Raw genomic sequence first — 18,407 nt, 5'->3', positions numbered from 1 at the left:
CACTAACCCGGGGTTAACCGGTACATGGAGGTTTATGGTTACCAGTACAATTTGTGAGTTAGTGGGATGGTGATGTGCTAGTGGCCCTTATTGTCAATTTGATCAACGCAAGAAAAAAATGTTTAAAATATTTATTCAGCCACCATTTATCCACCGTAAATATGGTGAAATCGGGTGTAAGTCATTCAAAACTCAGTAAAATTAATTTAGGTAATTGAATCACTTTGTATGCAAATAACAATATAAATTATGCATTTATTAACCACGAGATATGGCGGGGGCGTTCTAATGACTCAAGGTCCTGTTCGAGGTGAAGAACGCACTGAAAGTTTAACGCAAGGGCGACGAAACGCTTACGTGGCTGCAATCAACTTGTCAAGTTTTGAAATATGACTAGGAGCCGCCGGCGTGTCGCCATTAGTCGCTCCTCTCCGGGCTCCCCACTCGCAGTTCAGACGCCAACCCGGCTAGTACCCCGGGAAAAAGCTGAAATGGCATTCTACTCTAATAATAGCTTATTTCCAAATCAACCACCCATACCCAATGGCATCGCGGCGCAAATGGACGAAAAATCGAAGCACAAAATCATATTCCTCGACGTTACACCCAATCGTACTCCGAGATTACCGACGCCTAATAATGCCATAGCCCCTATACAAGATAACTTGATCAATCCCGACATCACCAGAGACATCATTTATGAAAACATAAAGCCGGTGTTTACTCTCCTGAGGATCATGGGCGTTCTTCCATTGAACAGGCCAGTTCCGGGAGTAACCCAATTTCAACCTGCCTCACCCTCAATGCTTTACTCTGTCGTTCTCTACTGTTCTCTTATCGGATACCTTTTGTATCTTTCCCTAAATAAAGTCCAAATAGTGAGAACCGGTGCTCAAGAAGGTAAATTTGAGGAGGCTGTGATTGAGTACCTATTTACAGTGTACTTGTTTCCGATGATTGCAGTCCCTTTATTGTGGTACGAAACGAGAAAGATTGCCGAAGTTCTCAACGGATGGGTTGAATATGAGGTAAATATTATTTTTTACATATTTAGGATAAAATGACTGTCATAATTGTCTTTTTACTTTATTCTTCGTATTTTTACAGATTGCTTACAAAAAACTATCAAACCGAGTCCTTCCTGTAGGGCTATATAAAAAAGCTCTTGCCATGTCTATAGTCATCCCAGCACTTTCAACGACATCAGTGATCATCACACATGTCACCATGGTCCACTTCAAATTATTACAAATCATTCCATACGTATTTCTGGAAATATTGACTTACATGTTGGGCGGCTACTGGTACCTTCTTTGTGAAACACTCAGCATTTGTGCGCACATCTTGGCAGAAGACTTCCAACAGGTAGATTCTTGTACGGAAAAGCGCTAACTATTATATATATCGCTCCTTCTTTTCACATGAAAGTATTTATCCAGCGCACATTTCATAGTTGTAATCACTGGAATGTTTTGTGTTATAGGCTCTTCGTAACATTGGGCCAGCCGGAAAGGTCGCGGAATACCGCGCGCTCTGGTTGCGCCTCAGTAAACTGGCTCGGGACACCGGGATCGCGAATTGCTACACCTTCACTTTCATGAGCCTCTACTTGTTCCTTATTATCACACTTTCGATCTACGGTCTGCTCAGCAAAATCTCCGAGGGTTTCGGAGTCAAAGACATCGGTTTAGCTTTAACTGCTTTTTGCAGTATTATGCTACTATTCTTTATTTGTGACGAGGCGCACTATGCTTCTCATAACGTAAGTTCAGCAGTTGCTATATTTTCAATCATTATTGATGAATTCTAAATTAATATATTTGGTCTATCAACAAATTTTCCATCTATGTTAAGTTTTATACTGTTAGTATAAGTTAAATAAACAAGTTTTCTCATAAATGTGCATCGTCTGTCTATTGCGTAATGTTACTTATGCATTTGTATAATAAATTTGAATAGGTACGCCTAAACTTCCAAAAGAAGCTTCTAATGATTGAGCTGTCATGGATGAACGCGGACGCACTGACCGAGGTGAACATGTTCCTGCGAGCCACTGAAATGAACCCCTCCCAGATCAGCTTGGGAGGATTTTTCGACGTCAACAGGACGCTATTCAAGTCGGTGAGTTGAGAATTTCAAAAATACAATCGATCAAGATAAGTTTTGACACAGCTAAGACACAATGGAATATTCAAATCAAACCAACTTCGTAAGGTACCAGAGGCGGTACGTAGAGCTGTTTCCACCAAAATTGAATATTACCTACCATAGTCTGTTAAGAGTTCCACAAGAATTCCGTCGCTACCACCATATCATGTTTTAATTTTTAACCGACTTACGCTTTTACATATTATACAATAGAAACAAAAATAATACTGAGGCTTATTATAGTTACAGTTTAGACACCCCTCCAAAAACGGAACCATAAAAAAAGTACCTAACCAAGATAAATATTGTAAACCGGCAATGCTAGGCGGATAACACCAATACCCAGACAAGATGGTCAAACTTGTCTACTTGACAGGGTGATAATAACACTGTACGTATCGCGCGGCTAAGCTTTCCTTACTCGTATCTGTACATAATAGGAGCACAGTAGGTAGAGCTAATAAATAATAGAGACGTAGGAAGATAAATTGCGCTGATAAACGTTCCTGCGGACAGATGAACATGAAAGGATTCTTCAGCTTTGATGCAATTGGGATGCTCATCAAGTCGGTGATATTCGGATCGGTCGGTTGTCGATACGAACCACTTCTGATTGTATATTTGTATAAATCTCATTGAAAACATAAATTTAAGTACCTTTTGTCTTGAAAAATTATGTTTGTTACTCGAACGAAAAATTCTATGGGTTTTACAAATATTGCTTGTTTCGTTAGATATTTTGGGGTATATACCCAACTACTTATTACTTACTGATAGAAACATACCTAGATACCTACACATGTAGTATATATTTATACCTACGCTATAACAATATAGCATACCTAAATAACGACGCTATTGATATTACTATGCTCGCGCGTATTTCCAAACCAAATGCACAGGTATTGTGCTAACTGCAAACTAGTGCAAACGCGACGCTGTTGACTGAAATTGCAATTCGTCTTGCACAATTTACAACACGTTATATACTGCAACTATTCGTTAAACAGAACACCGTTTGCTATTATAGTGTTGAGTATCGTGTATAGGCCAAGCAATAAGAAGGTATAGAGGGAAATGCAAGGAACACAATTTTTAACTTCGTAGCTTTGTTTGGACTAGTTAGGAGATGAACATATCAAAAGTCCCCGGCCGTAACCCTGGTGCTGGGGGGGGAGAGGATGGATTATATCTCGGAAACTATGCGTCTGAGCGACTTGGCCACTAATACAAAATGAAAAGACATTTAATTTGTTACAAGTTTTTTTTCAGTCAAGTTTTTCGATATCTTGTATAATTTTTGAGATATCCGCTCTAGAAGGTTTCTTTAGGGCTCTCATTTTTATCTTGATTATCTACATCAGTAAAGCTGCCGGGTTTGATAACGTTTTCGTATAAATCGGGGGTGCTAAATTCATTCCTGGTATCAACATTGACACCTTTCCAAAGTAAAAACATATAAAATTTAAACAAATAACTTTTTTTTAACTCCTCTTCACGCTTAAACCGCTGAACCGATTTAGTTGAAATTTGGTAAATAGGTGTTTTAAGTCCCGAGCCAGGACATAATATAGTCTTTATCTCAAAAATCATTCCTTGAAGGTGTGAAAGTTAGTGTGAGGGGAATTCAGCTTCTTCGCCGAAGTTGAATTCCTGAGGTTAATACTGTTTAAATTTAGGTTTGAAGTCATGTTTGGTATCATTATCAACTAAATCAAACATGTAGACCATCCCAAATATTATTCAAATAGTTTCAGCGGTTATTGATTCCCCATACAAATTTCCACCCCACTTTTCACACCCTTGAAAGAGATATCGCTTTCTCGCTTTTACTTATGGATGCGTCAAACACGCAACGCTTTTTAAGCTCTCGTGTGAATGGGGCCTAATTCACACGATGGCGGTAGCGCTTTTTATCAAGCGTCGTTGGATTTTCAACTTTATGTCTTGGTCTTTAAATCGAATTTAGCGTGCGGACATTCACGTTAAAAAACCTTCTAATGCTGTATTTTCCTTCGTTATATTGCTGTAGACACCTACATACAGCAACAACCCTCGCGTGATCCTGAATATTAGATACCTAGGTATTGTTCACTTAAAATACGCACTAAAAGTCTAAGTCCATCAAATAAACACTCACCATGGAACCACCACGTAAAAGTTCAAATACACCAAATGAACTAATTTGTTGTCGAATTAAAAGGATTTAGTCTTACACTTAAATTGCCTACATAACATGAATCTCTACATAATGGTCAACACAACCTTTCTTAGATTTATATAGACTATTTACTTTTATGTTAGCGCACAATCAAGCTTGACAATAAAGCCAATGACAAAGATAAGCATTACCAGCCAGTAACCGATTTGCCAACAACATTGTAAAAGAGTTTTTTAAACTAAGACAATTTTATTGTACAATTTGCAAAGATGATCAAATTAGTTTTCAGTTTTTTCACAATAAAATCGCATCAGGCAAACCGGCGTAGGCGCAAGTGGTGGTGGCGCAACCAACATTAGTATTAGTACCGATTACGCGAACCTTTTGGATGGCGAATCTATGCAATAATTTTCTTTATTTTAAACATCAGCTTTATTTTAAACCCAAAGAGTAGTATAATGAGGGCTATCGTTTTTTTGCTCACCAGTTGGCGCCTCTGTTGATGGTGATCCAAAAGACTAAAGAACAGCTGTCAGTCATTGAAGTGACAAGTGACATTTGACATTTCGAACTATGGAAAAGACCACCATCTACACTAGCGCCCCTAGCGGCGAATTCATACGCGTTAGCCCTCATTGTTTAAACCTCAGTTTCACATCGATTTCACACCGCACAATCCCGGCCACAGCTAACGAATACAGGAGGAAAAGGGGTAGAAAGTATCGTATGTCAATGTTTAGTTTTAATTTTATCACCGGCCGCTAGATGGCGTTAAAATCAAAGGGGGGTGGGGGGGGGGCATGATGGGGCAAAGGCACAAGGAAAAATACTATACTTTTTTTCTTTATTTACTGACAAATTCGGATTGCCAGACTATAATTCCACATAGGGATTTTTAGTAATAAGCTATTACCGTAGAAAAGCATAGAATAATAACAAAGACTTGAATTAAATTAATCTTACCAAAATTGTTCACAGCTACTAGCTACGATGGTGACTTACCTAGTTGTGCTCCTGCAGTTCCAAATCAGTATACCCGATGATTCGCGTGTCCAGGAGGCGGATGACGATGATTTCGTGAATGCTACCGCCTCGGTCACCGAGGCTCCCACCACTTTGACCACCATCACCACCCTGCTCACCACGCTAGCAAGGAAGAAAAAGAAACATTAAATATAGATTAATCTTCGTAAGACTAGGACCAATGATGTACTTATTACAATAAATAAAAAATAAATAATTATTCTTACACAGTGCAATTATTAACAAAAGGAAATATGTTACCCTTCCATGGCGTATCACCTAACGATAGGGTACTAAGCGGTTATTACATCAACCCTTTTACAGTTTTTAAAGAGCAAGAGTTATCACATCTATTAGGACGCCGAACACTTTCTATTGAGAAGAAAAAATAAATGTATATGTTAGGTATTTCCCTGTCACTCTTAGCAAAACAATAAGGATAGTTAAAAGAAGGATGCAGAAAGGTGCTTGTTATAGCAAAATGAAAAATGAGGATGAAGCAACGTTCAATCATTTCATCTTTTTTAACGGATTTCAATGTCATAGAATCTATTCGGTTGTGGCAAAAAATTTTTATGTACGTTTACCGATTACTCCGACAACCATGGTCCGATTTGAGTAATTCTTTTTTGTTTGAAAGAAGTTACCTTCAAAGTGCTCCCATATTAATTTGGTTCTGATCTGATGATGGGATGATGGGAAGCCGCGAACGCGAGTGTGGAGTCTAGTTCGCTAATCAGCGAAATCGACTCCACACTCGCGTTCGCGGCTTCGCGCCGCGTAGTCTGGAGCGAGCTTTATAGGAACGTGTATGGCAGGTGTATGGTGATTTGGGTGTTTTCATAAGCAACTCGAGCATTTTCTCTCAAAAACTATCAATTTGAAGTGGATCTGATGATGATTTTTTGATGATAATTTTTTTTTTAATGTATATTATGTTCACCGATTACTCCGACACCCGTGGTTCGATTTGGGTATTTTTAGGGTTCCGTACCTCAAAAGAAAAAAACGGAACCCTTATAGGATCACTCGTGCGTCTGTCTGTCTGTCTGTCCGTCTGTCACAGCCTATTTTCTCCGAAACTACTGGACCAATTAAGTTGAAATTTGGTATACATGTGTAAGTTTATGACCCAAAGACGGACATGTAACATCTCAGAATAATGACTAAAGCAAAGAAGCCGGGCAAAAATAAAAGCTTGGTAAAAGATATCGTATTCACAACACGTTATTACTTTTTGTCTATGAGTGAGTGAGACAACAATCCGCAAGTTCTTTCGTTTTTTTCAGTATTGTCATAAGATGAACTGAGGGAAATGTCAAATGGTCCTATGTGGTTCTATAATATAATCCAGCCAAATAAAATATATGTTCGTTATTTCACAGGTAGGTGTCAACTGTAACAACTTGACATAGTCGTATTATTTTAGTTGAAATATTTCGGGATGTTTCAGCGGTCATCTTGGTTTATTTTAATTATATTGTTGCTATTCCTGAAAGATTGTTGGAAAACGTGCCGAGTTTTTATTTGTAATGGTTTGAAGTTCCGTTTGTGATAATGTATTGTGTGATCGAGGGCTGTAAATCGCATACAGGAAGAAAAGAAAATACGCACGAACCGATAACCTTTAATCGGTGAGTTTTGTTTAATTTTGAAGAAATTAATTTATAGGACCTGACCCTAAACATAGAAATCGATATGTTGTTTATGTAATTATTACTTGCATTCAAGTCTATATAGATTTTTGCATATATTTTCGAACTTTTCTGCTAAGTATGAAAGGTTATATTTTTGGCATAGTGATGTATCGACCTCAGATCAATAACCTATCGACATTTACAGCTTTCTTATAGTTTGGCCCAGGACTGTCTCATTTTAATTGATGAGTACAGTCAAGGGCATAAATATATATACATTCCCAAAGTCTCAAAAATATGTGTACGCTCAGACAATAAAATCGTGTTCACATATTTTTAAGCCATTTGTCTGGATCGATATTTTTGCCTTTGACTGTACCTATAGATATGTGTACGCTCAGACAATAAAATCGTGTTCACATATTTTTAAGCCATTTGTCTGGATCGATATTTTTGCCTTCGACTGTACCTATAGTTTTCTTTGTTCTTACTTACTGACAGATTGTGTTTGCCAGACTATAGTTTAATACTAAAAACCGGTCAAGTGCGGGTCGGACGCGCGCATCAAGGGGACCGTACTTTTTAGTATTTTTTGTTATAGCGGCAACAGAAATACATCATCTGTGAAAATTTCAATTGTCTAGCTATCACGGTTCATGAGATACAGCCTGGTGACAGACAGACGGACAGCGAAGTATTAGTAATAGGGTCCCGTTTTTACCCTTTGGGTACGGAACCCTAATAAAAAAGACATTAATGATCATTGATGAATGTTCCTTTTATTAATATTGTTGGTCACAAAACTCAACTTTTTATTTCAGATTTCCAAAGGACGAGGAATAGGGGATATTACTGCAATGTTCTGCCACCAGAGTGCAGCACTAGCTTTTTTAGTGCACCGTAGAGTAACTTATTTATACTGTACCTTTAACAGGTTTTTGACAAGTTTTCAGGGGACCTACCGGAAAACTTGAATCCGAAATTTCGTTATCTAGCTGCCTCTTTATCGCTCGAATACGCAAGAGTGACAGAGATGTTAGATAACTAAAGTTCGATTTTCTTGTTTCGCGATAGACCCTCAGATTGTGATAGTGGCGCCACCTACGCCGAGTTTCGCGTAATATTCCCTATTATTAAATTAAAAAAAAATATTACAAGAACGTTTTTTTTTTTCATTTCCTATTTGGTACAGTCAGCTGCAGAGAAAAGGTACCCCACGTCCATACTAATTTACAGAACTTTGTATGCAGGGGGGGTGCCTTATCTCTGCAGCTGACTGTACATGACTAGAAACTATACTTAGTCTTTTAGCATTAGAAAAAACGGTAAACCATTTCCACGTGTCTTTTTATTGACAAGTTTTTATAAATATAGCAATATTTTACTTATGAAAGCAAAAGTATGTAAATGATCGTTTATTATATTTGTTGTGACTTATTTTCAAAGTGTTTTTCGATAAAACGACACATTAAGATCGCTCGCCTTCTTTCTAATGATAAAAAAACGAGAGGTATAGTTAGACGGTTCTGAGTGGTAGACTGCAAATGAGATAAAAGCTATATTAGATACATGCATTAATCCTCATATCAGGCGGCTCTTTGATTCCAAGGATTGCATAATTTTTATACTTTTTAATGATTTTTAGAATATGAAAATTATAAAAAGTATAAAAGTTATGCAATCCTTGTATTCTATGCATTTCATTTCATTTCATTTCAACGAGCCGCCTGCTACAGATTTCTTGAAATTGCCGCGTTTTTTCAGGTTCATCTTTCATTAGCCAGACTATTATCAATTTGCCAATATCGTGATTATTCTTTTACACGGCACATAAACTTATGCATAATTTATCGATATAAAAAGTCGACACAGTTACATCCCTAGCAAATTATCAAAACTTATGACACCGTACGTAAATGAGAAATAACAAGCATATATGCATCTCTTTTCGGCACATTATCTAATTCGTAAGGAAGTAAAGTACGGGTATACATATTTGCGAAGCATTTTTGCCCGACTTCTATGCTTTAGTCATTATTCTGAGTGTAACATAAACAAATGAATTTTAAACATGGGGGCCACTTTTGGGGGGTAAATGAGAAAATTAAAAAATAAAGTTTTTCAAACCATATCGTGTTATATATCAAATGAAAGAGCTCATTGTGAGAATCTCAAATATATTTTTTTATAATTTTAGGATAAACAATTTAGAAGTTATTCAAGAAAATAGGCAAAAAATGACCATTCCCCCTTTATCTCCGAAACTACTGGCTCTAAATTTTTGAAAAAAATACGCAAAATAGATCTTTACCTATAGATTACAGGAAAACCTATTAGAAATTGCAGTCAAGCGTGAGTCGGACTTAATTACTTAGTTTTTGATCCGACCCCTACGGGTTTTTTATAGATATTTCACTCACGTTTCACATAAAAAATACATTGTCTAAATTGTGTAATGTAACCCTTGGAACGCGAGTCCGACTCGCACTTGACCGGTTTTTTTTGTTTGAAAGAAGTTACCTCCAATTTAAGGTGGTCCCATAATATTTTTAGTTCTGATCTGATGATGGAATCCAAGAGGAATTGAACTCTTCAATTTTTAAAGGCACGTGTATGGTGATTTCGGTGTTTTCTAAAGTAACTCAAGCATTTCCTCCCGAAAACCACTAATTTGATGGAGTGCAACTGTAGCCTTACCATGAGTTTGACACTGACAAATTAACTAACGTCTTTGTAACATACTTCTTTCTATACATCTTGCTGTATGCCAGTACGAGCCAAATGAATAGAAAGTAAGTTACGACCACGATATAGCAAATATGTCGAACTCGTGGTAAGGCTACTGATGATAAAGACCACGGACGATATGTGGAACTTTCCTCGTGTAATTGGTTGTAATATGATTTTTGATGTAAGTAGTGTTGGAAATGACTACAGAGACTGAGAGGTGAGTTGTGTTTGGGGGGTCTGAGGTTGGAGGTTGAGGGGTTGGGGGTTGACGAGTCAGGGTTTGAGAGGTTAGGGGGTTGAGGGGGCGGTGAATCGATGGGTCGGGGACTTAGTCTCGGAGGTCTGCAAAGTTGCAAAAGCGAGCGTCGGAACACCCCAGGGGTTTTAGTCCGTGTAAGTTCGACATACCCACTCGGCTTCTCCCGGGCCGGGTGGGATCCATAACTGATTTCCCCTGGGTCCAAAAAAAAAAGGTCGGGAACTGAGAAGTTGAGAGACGAACAAGAGTGTGGAGTCTAGTTCGCTAATCAGCGAAATCGACTCCACACTCGCGTTCGCGGCTTCGCACCTCGTAGTATGAAGTGGGCTTATGAAATGGTGACGTATAAATAACATTTGCACTCCGTGTGTTATCAAAATAGTTGCAGTCTTATCTTGGTCTAACTCTAGCAGAGCTGCAACGTCATCGGCATTGCCACTATCAGAGGAGGCCAGGAATATGTGCTAGATTGCACTTGCTTAAAAGCAATATATATTAAGCGCGTCACCGGGGTGAATAGGGATGGCTGGGGTGAATAGGGACAAAACTTAAAATAGGATTTACCTGACAATTTCTTTATAAGGGTGATATTATATATGGCAAGGAATTTGAAGTTGCGGCCTTAAGACGAAAAGTTTTATTACATCGTCAACAATGAAGTCGGACTTTTATATTAAAGAGTGCTTAGGCTTAGAGAAATGAGTTTTGCCAATTATTAGAAACCGATAACAGTCCCGTGAAATTTTGGCCTGATTTAGTCAGCTGCCACTACTCAAAAAAAGTTTTGGCATGGTATACTTATAATCAGGTTGACTACATACCCCGCGAGATGAGTCCTCCGAATTGTCCCCAATTTCGATCTATCGAAAACTACTGGGCAATCATAAAAATAAATTAAACAAGACTATAGTCAAATTGTCCTGGATATCAATTCTTTGCGATCTACATGGGATTAACACGCCAAGAATGTCGACAAAAGTGTTGTGCAAAATATGATGGGGTCCATTACGAAAAAAGTTCGTAATTATTTACATAACAGATTTTTTGATTCATTTATACATATTTAAAAGCTAAATACATTACTATTTAAAATTCACTTTGTTATATCGTTTGCTTAAAAAATATATAAATTTTCTAGTGCGTACCAATGAGGGCTAACGCGTATGAATTCGCCGCTAGGGGCGCTAGTGTAGATGGTGGTCTCTCAGAATAATGAGTCATTATTCTGAGGGTGGTCTTTTCCATAGTTCGAAATGTCAAATGTCACATGTCACTTCAATGACTGACAGCTGTTCTTTAGTCTTTTGGACCACCATCAACAGAGGCGCCAACGGGTGAGCAAAAAAACGATAGCCCTCATTCTATATGAACTATGATTTATGAGTCAAAATAGTGTGCAATGTGCAAAGAGCCCTTAATGCTAGGTCTGAAGCGGAGCGACAGCGAGGCGAAACGAGGGGACACGAGCCACACTCTCGTACTCGCGTTCCCGCCTGTAGCCTCGTGGAGTGTGGATGTGGTGTAAGAATAATGGGGTTGGCAACTGTCAAAGGTTTGCATAGATGGCGCCATCATAGCTTGCGTTTTTTTCTATGAGATTTGGCTTAAAGGGCTGGCATCCAGGGCATTAAAAAAACAAAAATTTGACACAGTTCTAGGGACTGACAGGGCAAGCTATGCTGGCGCCATCTGCTTATTATTTCCACCGGCCAACCCCATTCTAGGGATTGACAGGACAAGCTGCTAAATACTTCGACCGGCCAACCCCATTGTATTTTTAGGTATGCTTTGGACCAAAAAATGGACGTTGAAAGATTGAAACATATTTTTTTGCTCTGGTAAGTTAAGCACGCTGTGTCGCCTGTGTCAAATCCAAATCACTCAAATCGTCAGGCAGGATCAGAATGATATGATCGGAATCGTCTAGAAATTTACATTCGAGAAAAAGGCATAAGGCACTGAGCGACTGTAGTTTTTTTGAAATAGTAAATCGTAAGCGATAAAGTGAAAATCTAAGTGTTGTGTGTATTGTTTTTTCTCCGAAGAACACAGTTTGTCGTACTTATTCTATAAACATAATATTTTGTAAAAATGGTGGACTACAGCAAATGGAAAGATATTGAGGTTGGTGTAATAAAATAAGCCGGTCATATGTATAAATAAATCTAACTGCTTATTAAGTAATTCCTATCTTTCGCCTATTAGCGTTATTAAACCCATTGTTCACAAATAATTAACTGATTTAAATAGTGTAGGTAGAGTGTAGTCACAATAAAAATGCGTTTTGCAGATATCTGATGACGAAGATGAGACGCACCCAAACATCGACACACCATCACTGTTTCGATGGAGACACCAAGCACGTCTCGAGCGCATGGAAGAAAGAAAAAGGGAAAAGGAGGAGTTCGAACGCAAGAAGAATGAAACAAAGAGGAAATTAGCAGAAGCCAAAAGTAAACTCGCTGAAATCGGTTCTGATGGGCCTGATCTAAATTCATTAAAAAAAACATTGACTGAGTTGGAAAAAGAAGATAGAGAGCTTAAAAAGAAGGAAGAAGAGCTTAAAAAGAAAGAGAAACAGACACCGTGGAATGTGGACACAATCAGTGAGCCCGGTTTTACAAAAACTGTTATTAACACAAAACCCGTGCGTCCGAAGGAGGAGGATTTGACTGAGGAAGAAAAAGAAGAAAAGATGACAAAGTTTATCAAAGATAATGAGAAACTTTTGAAACAATTTGGCATGTTGAGGAAATATGATGACTCAAAGGCATTCCTTCAGCAACACCCGCAGCTAGCATGTGAAGAAACAGCTAACTACCTTGTGATCTGGTGTATCAACTTAGAAATGGAAGAGGTTTGTACCTACATTAAAAATTTGCTGTTATCAAGCCCTGCTCTAACACTAGCTGAAAATAGCTTAGTCCTATGAACTGTCAGAATGGCACTAACCAAATAAACCAATTGAAAACCCCTAAAGGTGGATAAGTGCATGTGCCCTTTTGCGGTGGCAGCATGGTTGTATTTTTATCACCTGTCACTTTCTCACTTACATACGGTAATTGCAACAAAAATGTGTGTGGAAAATGTTACATTCTGTAAACCTAAATCTTGTTGCAAAACTTGACATATTTACAAATTTACTGTTATGGCTGCTTGCATCAATTTGTCATCACTAATTCTGGCTTTAACCTATTTCATTTCATTTAATCGATGTTTTTATCTACCCTCAAGTGGCTAAATATTCAATCTTGTTTTAGGTTCTTTACTAGGGCGAAAAAATAGCATATATTACACAACTAAATTACTACTGATTAATCAAATCATCCCGATATATTTCTATTAACAAAATAGCATGATTATAGCAGCTTCGTTGTTACGTTACGTATTAGTAATATATTGTAGTAAAACTTCTGTAAGTTTTGGCACATCAAGTTAAATTAATTCACTTAAAGAATTTTCTTGCCCAATAAAATACCTAATTGTGGTTTGTTTACATTCTTTTAAATACCTAAAGATAAAGACTATAGTTCACTACCCACTTATATGGGGAAAAATTACTTCTCTACATCTACAGATGTAAGAGGTGCATATTCGTAGTGATATTTCAACATTATTTGGAACTTTATCATTATCACCATTGCTCAAATATTGCATATATCATCATCATTCGCTTGCCCTTGTCCCATTCACTTGGGGTCGGCGCAGCATGTCTTTTTCTTCCATACATCTCTGTCACCCGTCATCTCATCATTCACTTGCGTTAGTTTCATATCATCTTTCACACAGTCCATCCACCTTTTCCTCGGTTTTCCTCTCCTCGTACTTCCCTCCACATTCATTCTTAATACCTTTCTCGTCACATGACTTTCATCCCTCCGCATCACATGCCCGTACCATGCTAGGCGATTTGCCCTTACTTTTTCTGTTATGGGTGCAACTTTCAGGCTTCCTCTTATATACTCATTCCTTATCCTATCCATTCTCGTCACGCCACACATCCACCTTAACATTCTCATCTCCGCTACATGCAATCTCTTTTCATCCTTCACCTTTAGGGCCCAACACTCTGATCCATACATGACGACAGGTCTTATGATCGTTTTATAAATTTTACCCTTCAACCGAAGGGGCATACGGGCGTCACAAATGGTTCCCGTAACCTGTCGCCATTTCATCCATCCTGTGCTAATCCGGTTTTTCACGTCGCGATCAATATCGCCATCGCACTGTACGAGCGAACCGAGGTACTTGAAGTCGGAGCAGACCGGCAATGTAACGCTATCGAGTTCTATGGCAGCAAAACTGGAGAGACCGCCAAAATCGCAGAACATGTGTTCTGTTTTAGATCTGCTGATCTTTAGGCCAACATTCTCCAATTTTTGCCGCCATTTCTCAAGTCTGCTCTGCACCTCTAGTTCGTTTTCACCTACAAGCACAATGTCATCAGCAAACAGCATACACCAAGGTGCCTCCTCCTGTATGTCCGATGACAGTGCGTCCATAACTAGCAGGAAGAGGTAAGGGCTTAAAGCCGATCCCTGGTGCAAGCCTACTGTGACACTGAACCTGTCATTTATACATATTTATTATTCGAAGTTTAATAAAAGTCTTATCCATCTTGTGCTTTTGTCACCGTATTGCATCCATCTGCCACCCTTTGGTCATCATAGTTTGTTAAGATGAAACAATAAATATATTGTAACTCTCACTTGATTTATCCTTACAGAAACATGACCTAATGGCCCACGTAGCGCATCAAACAATCTGCATGCAGTACATTCTGGAACTTTCCAAACAACTGGATGTGGACCCCAGAGCTTGCATTGGATCATTCTTCTCAAGGTGAGTCATGTTACTATACAGATCAAGATTGTAGTTCCATTTGCTATTTACTTTTATTTCAGTAAAGTCATTTTTAATCCTATAAATAAATAAGTAAAATATGGTAATAATATAAGTTACGACAGACCTCAATGGAAAGAGCTAGAGGAGGCCTTTGCCAAGCGGCACACTGAGGTACGGGACATACTCTAGCTCAGAATAAAGGGGCTAGATAGATAGATAGATAGGAATAATATAAGTTAGAACTTAGCAGTCACCTTGTGCCACCGACTCAATTCGGGCATGGTGAAAACCAGCGCTGAAACCATGCAGTAAAGGCGGCGGGGTGGGGGGTAATGGGCTTCGAGCACTGTCAAATTGTAATCTGAGCTTATCACTACATTGTATAAAACAAAGTCGCTTCCTGCTGTCTGGATGGATGTCTGTCCCTATGTATGCTTAGATAACGCAAAACTACGCAACGGATTTTGATGCGGTTTTTTTTAATAGATAGTGATTCAAGAGGAAGGTTTATATGCGGGTCGCGAGTTTATACATATATTGTCTAGGTTAAGTATAGCATAAGTGTGTAAAAATAATTGTCATATAAAACCCTTGTTGTGGCAATAAATTATTTATCTATCTATCCATCTAACTGGATTGTTTTAGGATTATTGCTGAAAAAGCCTCGTTTTAGAAACAGTTTTTCTTTTAAGTTGTATGTATATTCCTAAAAACTAATTCATATTCTACCAATTGCAATAAGATCCAAACTCTGTAGGAGAGTAGTTTTAGTGGCAGAGGTGCACTAGGCAATCATTGGAATCTGCAATTTATTAATAAATTTGCATTGTTTGTATACAGGATACAGGTAGCCGAGAAAACATATAAAGACTCATTTGATGATGAGCTCAATCAGTTCAAAGCTAGAATCCAGAAGCGTGCTGCAGAGAAGATTCAGCAAGCCATCACGGAGCAAGAAGAGGAGGAAAGAAAAGAGAGACTTGGGCCTGGAGGGCTGGACCCTGTCGAGGTGTACGCAGAACTCCCTGATGTGAGCATTCTACATTGCTATATTTTTCCTTAATCTGTGTATATGGCGTTTTCAACCAAAAGGTACCGCTTTTTTGGTTGTTAATAAGGTTGATTAAAATTGAACACTGTAAAATCCCCTCCAGAATTTTTCAAGTACTCTAACATCAGGTTACGTTTTCCCACTGTCATTAAAACAATATGACAATTGATGAGATGATGAGACATGTTAAATCCATAGGATGTTTTGATTACATATTTGGTCTTGAAAATTGTTTTGCGAGTCCCTTCAAGTCCCTTGCCTTTTATTAGATCTGAACCGAATATTCGTATTCTGCATTCTGCATATTCGGCCAGCTTTATATAGCTACCCTGATTAAAAAAGGGAAAACTAACCAGACACTAACTATTTCAGGAACTGAAAAAATGCTTTGACACACAAGATGTTCCATTGCTTCAAGCAACAATAGCCAAGATGCCAGAACAGGAGGCTATTTACCACATGAAGAGATGTGTTGACTCGGGCCTATGGGTACCCGGCAAGAATGATGAAGAACCCACCATGAAAGAGAATAATGCTGCTCCGGCTGCCAGTTCTGATGATTTAGACTGAGATTACAATCACAAAGAACGTATTTTAAATGTAGACGTAAATTTTGAATTCGTTAATGTCGTTAAAAATTCATTTCAAGAATGTTTAAATACAATAGTTTTACATTTTATATTCGTAAATGAACTGGAATTCCGTAATAAACTATATTTAATGAGAAATCCGTATTAGCAAGCTGGATGGCAGTCAGCCCTATTTCTTTATACCTATTTACATTTGAACAGGAGATAGAAAACTAGACTTATATTGACCGGGATAAAGATCATGATTACCTTTTGTATTATTTATGAGCTCCCGATATATCACTATATTTGATTTCTGTTTGGCCCAAAGGTTAACTGGTAGAGAATGCCTTCAGGCATTAAGTTTGCCTTTTGTACGACTTTTACTGTACAATAGTTTAAATAAATAAATAAGTCTAGTGAAATTACCCGTGAATCATTCAAAACTGATAGAAAAATAATTTCCATGACACGAAGTCTTCCTCTCTGTCCAATCTGCAAATGAGATTTCATTTCATTTCACTCAATAAAAGATAATGTATTTATTTGCTGAATGTATTTTTGTGAACCAATGGTTTTAAATTGAGATGTAAATTGGGGAGCCCAAGAGGGGATTTTTGTAGTTACTCGAGCGCGTCAGATTAAGATATGAGTTATATCTTGCTACCCCGTGGAGGCTACCTTAACCACTTTTAGCCGTCTATGTTGCGCCGTTGGTTGGTGGGATGTTCAACAAATCGTTAAGCAGATTGTGGATTTGGTCATTTTAGTCCAAATTAATGCTATAATTGTGTTATTACTAAACCCGACAATTATTTGTACGCATTACCTTAAACTGATGGTTACAATGTGAAAATCAGGCGTCAAAATGTGGTCGTCAGATTAAGGAAATGCGCACAAAGTTAAATGTCATATTAAGTTATAGAAAAATTATAGCACCAAAACGATATTGGACCAAAACTACCAAATCCACAATCTAGTTAAAGTTTTTTTTAACCCTCCATCAACACCCCGAAATTTAAGTCAGTGGACGCTTTCCTGCTCGCTGGGAACAAAACTTACCTTTTTTTCTTCTATCATCTAATCTTTCGATTCCAATAGGTCTCTACGACGCTCGAGTAACCACACATTTAGCATCGCCGACTCCCCAGCTATTAAAATTAAACGTATGTTAAGAAAACAGTTACTCGTTTTTTGTTTTATTAGTAATTCCATTGGTATTGGTTTAATTTAGTATAACTATTAAATTTAAAAACTCATACGCCAAAAATGCCTTACATGATTTTGGTAACCTGCTGGATCGATTTCTATGAAACATAGCTAAGAAACAGAAAACCCTATATGGTATGTATGTTCGTGTCGGGCTTTAGTGGCAAATAAATGTATGAACTCGCACTTAAAATATGTTTTAGCACTGATCTGAACCCCTAGTGCAAATTTAATTCGAAAGCGTGACGAGCGTTCGCGTTTTCTATTCTTGTATGTGATTTTGAACAGCGGGCCAAGGGGGACGTTTTGGAAACTCAAATCCCACACAAAATGACACTGAACGCAACGCGTACGTCACGTCACGCTATCGAATGAAATTTAAACTACGGGTACAGTGCATCCTTAACCTTTCGAGACCCGGACCCATGTTCTAGTAAATATGGCTACCCAGGGAGCCGACGGGTCTCGAAAGGTTAATTTCAACTTATTTGTTCTTGGTTTTTTTTACGTATTTTTCAAGAACTGGCATTAATTTCTAAATAAATAAAGATTCATAGATTTCAGTTAGTTTCGATTTGATCAGCCAAATTTTACCATACCATACCATATACGAATGGTTAACATTAACGCTAATCAAAATTTAAACAGATCTACTTTCCGAGAACGCACCATCTAAAATATGGGACCACGGTCTAGCACACCCGAGCAACTACGTACGTTCAGTCGCCATCAGATATAAAAGAGCGGCCAAGTAGCTCAAAACTATCTGAAC

The 18,407-nt window shown here is 38.1% G+C and overlaps 2 protein-coding genes across 2 annotated transcripts; both read left to right on the top strand.

Moving 5' to 3' along the window:
* Window positions 1-284: 284 nt before the first annotated feature.
* On the top strand, window positions 285-5,539 carry LOC134756104 (gustatory and odorant receptor 24). Its single transcript, XM_063692922.1, has 5 exons — window positions 285-1,028; window positions 1,108-1,365; window positions 1,484-1,762; window positions 1,960-2,121; window positions 5,288-5,539. Exons 1-5 carry the CDS (start codon window positions 390-392, stop codon window positions 5,480-5,482), a joined length of 1,533 nt encoding a protein of 510 aa, XP_063548992.1. The 5' UTR covers window positions 285-389; the 3' UTR covers window positions 5,483-5,539.
* Window positions 5,540-11,865: 6,326 nt separating this feature from the next.
* Window positions 11,866-18,194, top strand: LOC134756128 (hsp90 co-chaperone Cdc37). Its single transcript, XM_063692947.1, has 5 exons — window positions 11,866-12,082; window positions 12,249-12,815; window positions 14,688-14,803; window positions 15,647-15,836; window positions 16,230-18,194. The coding sequence occupies exons 1-5, from the start codon at window positions 12,050-12,052 to the stop codon at window positions 16,425-16,427; spliced, it is 1,104 nt and encodes a 367-aa protein (XP_063549017.1). The 5' UTR covers window positions 11,866-12,049; the 3' UTR covers window positions 16,428-18,194.
* Window positions 18,195-18,407: the final 213 nt, after the last annotated feature.

The sequence above is a fragment of the Cydia strobilella genome, chromosome 1, assembly GCF_947568885.1.
Source record: "Cydia strobilella chromosome 1, ilCydStro3.1, whole genome shotgun sequence".
Lineage (NCBI taxonomy): Eukaryota > Metazoa > Arthropoda > Insecta > Lepidoptera > Tortricidae > Cydia > Cydia strobilella.
This window is presented reverse-complemented; position numbering and strand designations above follow the sequence as displayed.